Below are 8,152 nucleotides of genomic sequence, written 5' to 3' on the forward strand. Positions count from 1 at the left end.
GGCCACAACGCCCGGCTATTTTTTGGTTGCAGCCGTCATTGTTGTTTGGCGGGTCCGGGCTGGGGATTCGAACCCGCCACCTTAGGTGTACGTGGCTGACGCCTTAGCCGGTTGAGCTATAGGCGCCGAGCCATGTTGGTTGGTTTTTTAAGAGGGTCTCATTCTGTGGCACAGGCTAAGGTAACATAGTGTCAGCTTAGCTCACAGCAACCTCAAACTCCTGGGCTCAAGTGATCCTCTGGCCTTCGTTTCTTGAGTAGCTAAGACCACAGGTACCTGGCTAATTCTATTTTTAGTAGAGATGAGGTCTTGTTCTTGCTCAGGTCAGTTTCAAAATCCTGAACTCCAGGTACCCTCTCACCTTTGCCTCCTAGAGTACTGAGTTACAGGCATGGACCACAACACCCACCACAGCCCTCTTCTTGTATTGATTGGGGACTGTGATAGAAGGAGTAGAAGAAAGATGACCAAAGTATTTGGCCTGATTTAGTAAAAGAATGTTGTTGACATTAAATGAGATGGAGGTTTGGGTGTTGGTTGCCAAGAGAGATTTAATTAAATTCAAAGATTCTGGCCCGGTGCCTGTAGCTCAGCGGCTAGGATACTGGCCACATGCACCAGGGCTGGCAGGTTCAAACTCAGCCCAGGGCCTGCCCAACAACAAGGACAACGACAACAAAAAAATAGCCAGGCGCTGTGGTGGGCACCTGTAGTCCTAGCTATTTGGGAGGCTGAGGCAAGAGAATCACTTAAGCCTAAGAATTTGAGGTTACTGTGAGCTGTGATGCCACAGCACTCAACCAAGGGCAACATTAGTGAGACTTTGTCTCAAAAAAATAAATTAAAGTAAATTCAAAGCTTCTATTTAGACATTCAATTGGAGCTGTCAACTATGCTTTTTGATATGTAAGTCTATTGTTCACAGGAAAGGATTTATTGGCTTATAGATGAGTAGAAAATTAATAGGAAATAAGACAAAACCTAAAGATAACTGAGGGAGGAACTTTTCATAAAGAGAATATAGCAAAGATTATATATGAGTGAGTTTAGATAGAAAACAGATTGGAAGACTGAGTTGTATAATCCAGTGTTCAGAGTTAGTGAGGATAAAGGGGAATCAAGACTGGAGATAAAGAAATGGGCTATGAGATAAGGAGATCACCTAAATAGAATATTGTCCTACAGGCCAGGTGATGAAAATGTTTCACAAAGGAAGAAGAACTTAACTATGTTAAGTATACAGAAAGGTCAAGTGAATTGACCTTTGATCACTGAGATTTGGTAACATGGAAGATAGTCATTGGTTTAGATCCTGTGGAGTTGAAAAAAAAAAAATCACTGGAGTCAAGATACTAGAGGGAATATGTTCATAAAGAGAATATCCTGGCTTGGTGCTGATAGCTCAGTGATTAGACTGCTGGCCACATACACCGAGGCAGGCGGGTTTTTGAACCCAGACTGGGCCTGACACCTGCAACAACAACAACAGCAAAATAGCTGGGTGTTGTGGCAGGCACCTATAGTCCCAGCTACTTGGGAGACTGAGGCAAAAGAATCACTTAAGCCCAAGAGTTTGAAGTTGCTGTAAGCTGTGACGCCATGGCACTCTACCAAGGGCAACATATTGAGACTCTGTCTCTGCGCCCCCCCAATACATATATATCATGATAGGAAAGTATAAAGCTTAAAATTTCAATTATGGTAAGGGGAACAGTTATTGTAATAAAAAGATCATAAGAAAAAACTGTCAATCACAACTGAAGAATGCTATTGATTTTAAAACTCCTCCCTATGTCAGAGATGTTAATATGTGTAAAAATATGCACCAACTCATGGAATTTGTTGGGCTAGGCCTCTTTCTAGACTAAATGTGGGATAAAGAGAGAAGATGGATAGGAAGTATAATATCTAAACATGTTGGCAATATCTTCATGTGTCCCTGCAACCAATGTGAATGCTATTGTTGAAACCAAAATAAAAATATAGAGATGAATCTTTAAATTTAAGTTTTTATTTAGGAAGAAAGTACTGCAGTTCCAGGGCATACATGCAGACAAGATAGTCTTCAGTATGTCCAAAGAACAAAGAGCAGGTTGAAGGTTTCATAAAAAAGGAGTTTCAAAAAAAGTTTCATGTTAATGTGTGGTCCTGAGAGAAAATTTATTGGTATTATTAAAGCTTTGGAAACTGGCAAGATTGAATTGGTGGGCAACATTGACAATAAATAGTAGCATGGTAGTAGAGTTACAGCAGGTTTTCTAACTATAGGGAAAACTGATCTCAGATTACAACAGGCAATTTCAGCGGCTAGACTTACAGAGAATTACATTTGTAGAACAGTGCTGTGTACTCTGAGTGCTTTTCCCTTGGCCCCTTGACACTGATTTAGTTGCGTATGATAAGAATGACCTCGTTTGTATGATCAGCTTTCATATCCTATTTTTCCATTTAGAAAAACAAGACTGTTAGCCAGGCGTCATGGCGGGCACCTGTAGTCCCAGCTACTTGGGAGGCTGAGGCAAAGGGAATCGCTTAAGCCCAAGAGTTTGAGGTTGCTGTGAGCTGTGACAGCACAGCACTCTACCAAGGGCAACATAATGAGACTCCGTCTCAAAAAAAAAGCAAAAGAAGAAAAAGAAAAACAAGACTGTCAAAGTTGTGTTGATTGTTTGGATTCGACTGATGTTATTAAATGTTCTAAAACTACTAGGTGAAGCATATTGCTGTAGGATAGGCAATAAGATGCTATAAGGCAATATACAAATTGTTTCTACCATATCTCTTTTAGATTCTTAGTTATTGGTATTCTTTAATATCTCTATTAGGATTAGAGCTGTTAGGGTCCTGAATGTCATTCTTCATTATATTTCCATGTGAATTACTTTTCCCTTTTTCTCTTAGAAATATCTGACTCTCACTAAACATAGGATATGTCTTCTAAGCAAAGATCCTAGCCATATGAGGTTTGGAATAGCCATATGAGGCTCTTTTTCAGCCTAGATACATACTTTTCCCCCCAGAGATTTATCAAGACAAATACATGAAAAAAAGCAAAGAAATAGAAATCAACTTGGTTCTCTTTTTGTACCCTAGTTGACTTATGGATACATGTTTTCAGTGATGCCTTGCAAGATCCTTATTGTCTTCTCTATGAAGACTCCTACATAGTTGTTGTTGTTTTTTGAGACAGAGTCTCACTTTGTCACCCTCAGTAGAGTACTGTAGTGTCACAGCTCACAGCAACCTCTAGCTCTTGGGCTTAGGCGATTCTCTTGTCTCAGCCTCCCAAGTAGCTGTGACTATAGGCACCTGCCACAACACCTGGCTATTTTTTTGTTGCAGTTTGGCCAGGGCTGGGTTCGAATCCGCCACCCTCGGTATGTGGGGCTGGCACCCTACTCACCAATCCACAGGTGCCTCCCTATATAGTTGTTTTTAATTTACAAATTAAATTTAAAAGAGCATTTTAATTTCATACAGATTTAATTAAATATACTAATTCAGACAGATTGAGGGAATATACAATAGGCAAAGATAGAGGTATACCAAAGAAGAGGTATACAGTAAGCAAAATATTAGATGTATTAAATGTGGAAAGAAATGCAGTTTATTGATTTCAAGACATATCTTAGCAAATAAAATATGGCTTATTATTGATAATGGACTGCTTTAATGAATTGATGAAATAATTTTCAATTAGCATATAGATTTTATGCAAATGGGATCTGAAGTATAATTACTTTTGAAGACAATTTCATTTCCAAGTTTACATATCCTATCATATTATTTCAATAATCCTTTTTTTATAGATAGTAGAAAGGTAAATGTCAACTAGTTGCAAACTTCAGGTCATATAGGTTGCAAGTGTGATACTTAAAATTTGACTAAACTTATGTTTTTTATTTTAATTTTAGGGTGAAAAGGTAAACTATGAAAAGTTTAGAAATTGGCTTCTTCTAAACAAAGATGCTTTTACTTTTTCTCGTTGGCTACTATCTGGAGGTGTGTATGTTACTCTCACTGATGATAGTGATACTCCTACTTTCTACCAAACTCTGGCTGGAGTCACACATTGTAAGTAATGGCACTTCATTGTTTGCTGTTAACCTTTTAATATAATTGCCTGGGAATACGCTTATAAAGAAATATTTTGTGAGTGTTTTCTTCTTCCAAAGTATCACAATATGAAATGCTGGAGCACGGAAAACATAGCTCTCTATGTTAACCAAGCCTTATTAGTTTCCTAGGGTTGCTGAAACAAGTTACCACAATTCATAAACTAAAACGAGAAACTCACTCTCCTTTTTAGCAGCTGAAATCAAAGAGTTTACAGGGCCACATTCCTTCTGAAGTACCTCTGAAGATTCCTATCTTCTTCCTCTTTCTAGGGACTCCCAAGTATTCCTTGCCTTGCAGCAGCGTGTCTCCCATTCTCTGCCTTTGTCAACATGTGGCCTTGTCTGTATATTTCTGTGCCCTTTCCTCTTATAAGGACTTCAGTCCTTGGATTTAGGGCCAAGGATTTCACCTTAAGATTCTTAACTCATTATATCCATAAAGACCCTATTTCAATATAAGGTCACATTCCAGGTTTCCAGGTGATTGTGAATGTTTGGGAGACAGTTTTCAATCCTCTCTACACAGGTCTACATGTTAATTTCTACTGTTCTTCTTTCAAGTAGTTAATAAAAACTGCTTATGCTCTGCTTTTCCTTTTGCTACTTCCTATTACCAAATGCCTTTCCATTTCTGTACTCTTATTAAATCCTAATAGTGATCCTTGAAGACTTATTTACCCCTTTTAGTCATAAACTTTTTCTTGCTTTCCTATCTGAAATCATCTCCTTCCTCTGAACTCTCACAATACTTTATTTGTACTCTTTTTTAATGAACTTATACCTTTCATCCTTATAATTATTTACAAGCATTCTGCATATTTGTGAGTTATGTCATAATTCCTAAATCATAGGATCAGAGAGTCTGTATTGTTATTCTATCCTTTTCCCCCTAATGCTAAGCCTAAATACATATTTGTTGAATGAATAGAGAAATTTTGGTGTCAAGTACTATTTGTATCTATGATTTACAACTTGACTATTAATACCCAGCAGCTACTCTCTTACATTTTCATTTTATTGTTACCAGAAATTCTGACCAATAAATTCTGGCATAAATAGACAATGAGATACTTTTTTTTTTTTTTTTTTTTGAGACAGAGTCTTACTTTGTCACCCTTGTTAGAGTGCTGTGGCATCATAACTCACAGCAACCTCAAACTCTTGGGCTCAACTGATCCTCTTGCTTTAACCTCTCAAGTAGCTGGGACTACAGGTGCCTACCACAACATATGGCTATTTTTAGAGATGGGGGTCTCACTCTTGCTCAGGCTGGTCTTGAACTCCTGAACTTAGGCAATCCACCTGACTCAGCCTCCCAAAGTACTAGGATTACAGGTGTGAACCACCGTGTCCAGTGCCAATGAGCTACTTTCTACAACTTTTTGGTACCCTTGTCTTCAGTTTAGATGGGAAAACCTTTTAAAAACATACTTTTGCATAAAAAATTAAGGGAAACTTTTTATATTCACTGTAAGCTCTATTTAACTTACCTTAATATGTAAATTATCAGTCTAATAGATATTATGTTGAACTTTTACTTTCGTTTGTGATTATTTGCTGAATTATTTTTCTCTTAATATTGACTTAGAGTATGACTGCCTTCCTTGAATACCTTGTTGAATTAAAGAAAAACTTGTTCTGAAAACACTTGTTAAACAATAAGGAAAACCATATTCAAGACCAGGCGTCCTCAAACTACGGCCCGCGGGCCACATGCCATATGCAGCCCGCCTAGGACATTTATCTGGCCTGCGGGGTGTTTTTGCTACCACTGCCTGTCCTGCTTAGTAGCCGACTCATCCCGGGGCCTGCAGTCTGGCCCTCCAAAGGTCAGAGGGACAGTGAACTGGCCTCCTGTTTAAAAAGTTTGAGGACCCCTGTTCAAGACTATTGCAACAAGGGTATTGCAATTGGGGAAAGATCAGGTTCAACTCTCACTACAGTAGGGACAAGTGGGGATTTGTAGCCCATAATCAGGGTGAGGTGATCAGTGATAGAAAAATAACTAAGAGGAGACATTGATTGTGACAGGTGCTTGCTAAACACTACCAAGGAATTATATGTGAGGAACTTGATCAGGGTAGGGAGATGCCTTTAACAGAATTCTTTGCTAAGACTAGGCTGGCCAGGCCAAAGACAGAAAGGGGGCTGAGACTGAGGCTTAGTAGGAAAAGAGCTCAGGGAAGCCTGACAAATCTGGTCAAGGAGCCAGTCTCTGTCAGTTGCTGGCAGAATTACTTTGCAAGTGGAAATGCTGCTTATTGCTTGTTTTGAAAGCATGGTATTATTGAAGATAGTGAACTTATTTAATCAGTCAAATAATTTTCAAGGTGTTAAAAATGTCATCCATCAAATGGTTCCATTCTATTTGAAAATGATCTATTCAGAGTTTTGTGAATTGGGAAGTGTTTTTGATTTTTATTAATATCTAAAAGTTAAAAATGGGTTTGCCTTTAAAAATATTTAGTCTTGAATTATTATTTAGATTCATTGTTTCATCCACAGTAATGACCCTCTAATTTCTAGACTTGAGTGTATTTTTTTTTAAGTTTATAAACCTACTAACATTTATCTCTGTAGCATTTAGCACTGTTGAGTGTTCACTTTTCTAGAAACTTTGCTCCTTTGGCTTTCCAAATATTGTAGTTTACTAATTTTCTTATTTTTTATGAGTTTTCTTTACTTTTATCACCTGCATTTTAAATGTAAGTTATTTCTCATGGGTCAGCCTGTAGCTCTATTTTATTCTTGGTGCATGGTTAGGTTTATCACAACCATTTCCATACTTCGCTGATCCTTCATATTTGCACAGTTAATACCTAGACAAACATTTCTGTATCCCTAAAACTGCATATTCATTCCTATTAATAAATGCCTCCTGGGTATATATTCTGGCACCCTAATCTTTTATCTAAAACCAAATTCATCTTTTCTTTACCTCAGCCCATCTAAAGGTTAAAAAAAAAGAAGCAAATATGTTCTTCTTCCTGTGTTTCCTATCTTGGTTGATAGTTATCTGTAATTCTAGTGTCTGACTTGAGATTGATTACCTTTGACATTTCTTTATCAAGCTTCATGTTAGATCCTATTGATGTGATTTTAACTTAGTCTTATATCTGTTTCATTCTCCTTTTCCTTGATTACAATAGGTTCTCTTACTGTCTCTTAATAACAGGAAAGAATGAAGAACAATTTTGTACACACATACATACACGCGTGCGGTCATACGCTTGGTCTTGCTTGGTGTCCAGGATAGAGGGCAGTGGTGTCATCATAGCTCATCGCAGGCTCAAACTCCTGGGCTCAAGAGATCTTCCTTCCTCAGCCTTCTAGGTAGCTGGCACTGCAGGCACATGCCACTATGCCCAATTAATTTTTGTATTTTTTGTAGAGATGAATTTTCCCTGTGTTGCTCAGGCTGATCTTGAACTCTTGCCCTCAAGTAATCCTCCTGCCTTGGCCTCCCAAAGTGATAGGATTATAGGTGTATTTATTTTTAGTTTACATTACATTTCTTCTAATTGCTTCACTTTCTTGTTCAGAAAACTTTGAGGATTCTTAGTTGTCTACAGAACAAAGTTTAAACTCCTTAGCATGGCTTAAAGTCCCTTAGTTTCCTATCTCTAATTTTCCTGACTAAATTTGCCTGTTTTCATTAACATGTGTTCTCTGCCTGAACTACAGGATTGGTTAATGTTCCATAATCACACCATGAACTTTTGTAGCTAACCAATATACTATCACACCTAATCTTCCTTCATTTAAGAATGAATCTTACCTTTCAACTTTTGACAGTTGAGATACTTTGTTGTCATCAGAGCTTAACTTAAATGTTGTCTCTTCTGTCAAGCCGCTCCATTTCTCTTTAATTTGAATTAATTATTTTACTATTTATATTTCTTTTTTTTTGAGACAGAACCTCAAGCTATCCCCGTGTGTAGAGTGCTGTGGCATCACAGCTCACAGCAACCTCCAACTCCTGGGCTCAAGCGAGTCTCCTGCCTCAGCCTCCCAAGTAGCTGGGACCACAGGCA

General features: G+C 38.1%; 1 protein-coding gene across 3 annotated transcripts in view; it reads left to right on the forward strand.

The window, feature by feature from the left end:
• USP32 (ubiquitin specific peptidase 32) overlaps positions 1-8,152 on the forward strand; it is a 223,695-nt gene that overhangs the window by 114,880 nt on the left and 100,663 nt on the right. For all 3 annotated transcript variants that reach the window (XM_023516587.1, XM_003795603.3, XM_023516588.1), the window contains one exon: positions 3,915-4,074. In XM_023516587.1, the coding sequence (XP_023372355.1) occupies positions 3,915-4,074 (160 nt within the window). The remainder of the gene's footprint in view (positions 1-3,914; positions 4,075-8,152) is intronic.

Source organism: Otolemur garnettii, unplaced genomic scaffold (genome assembly GCF_000181295.1).
Source record: "Otolemur garnettii isolate 467f Iridium unplaced genomic scaffold, OtoGar3 scaffold00094, whole genome shotgun sequence".
Lineage (NCBI taxonomy): Eukaryota > Metazoa > Chordata > Mammalia > Primates > Galagidae > Otolemur > Otolemur garnettii.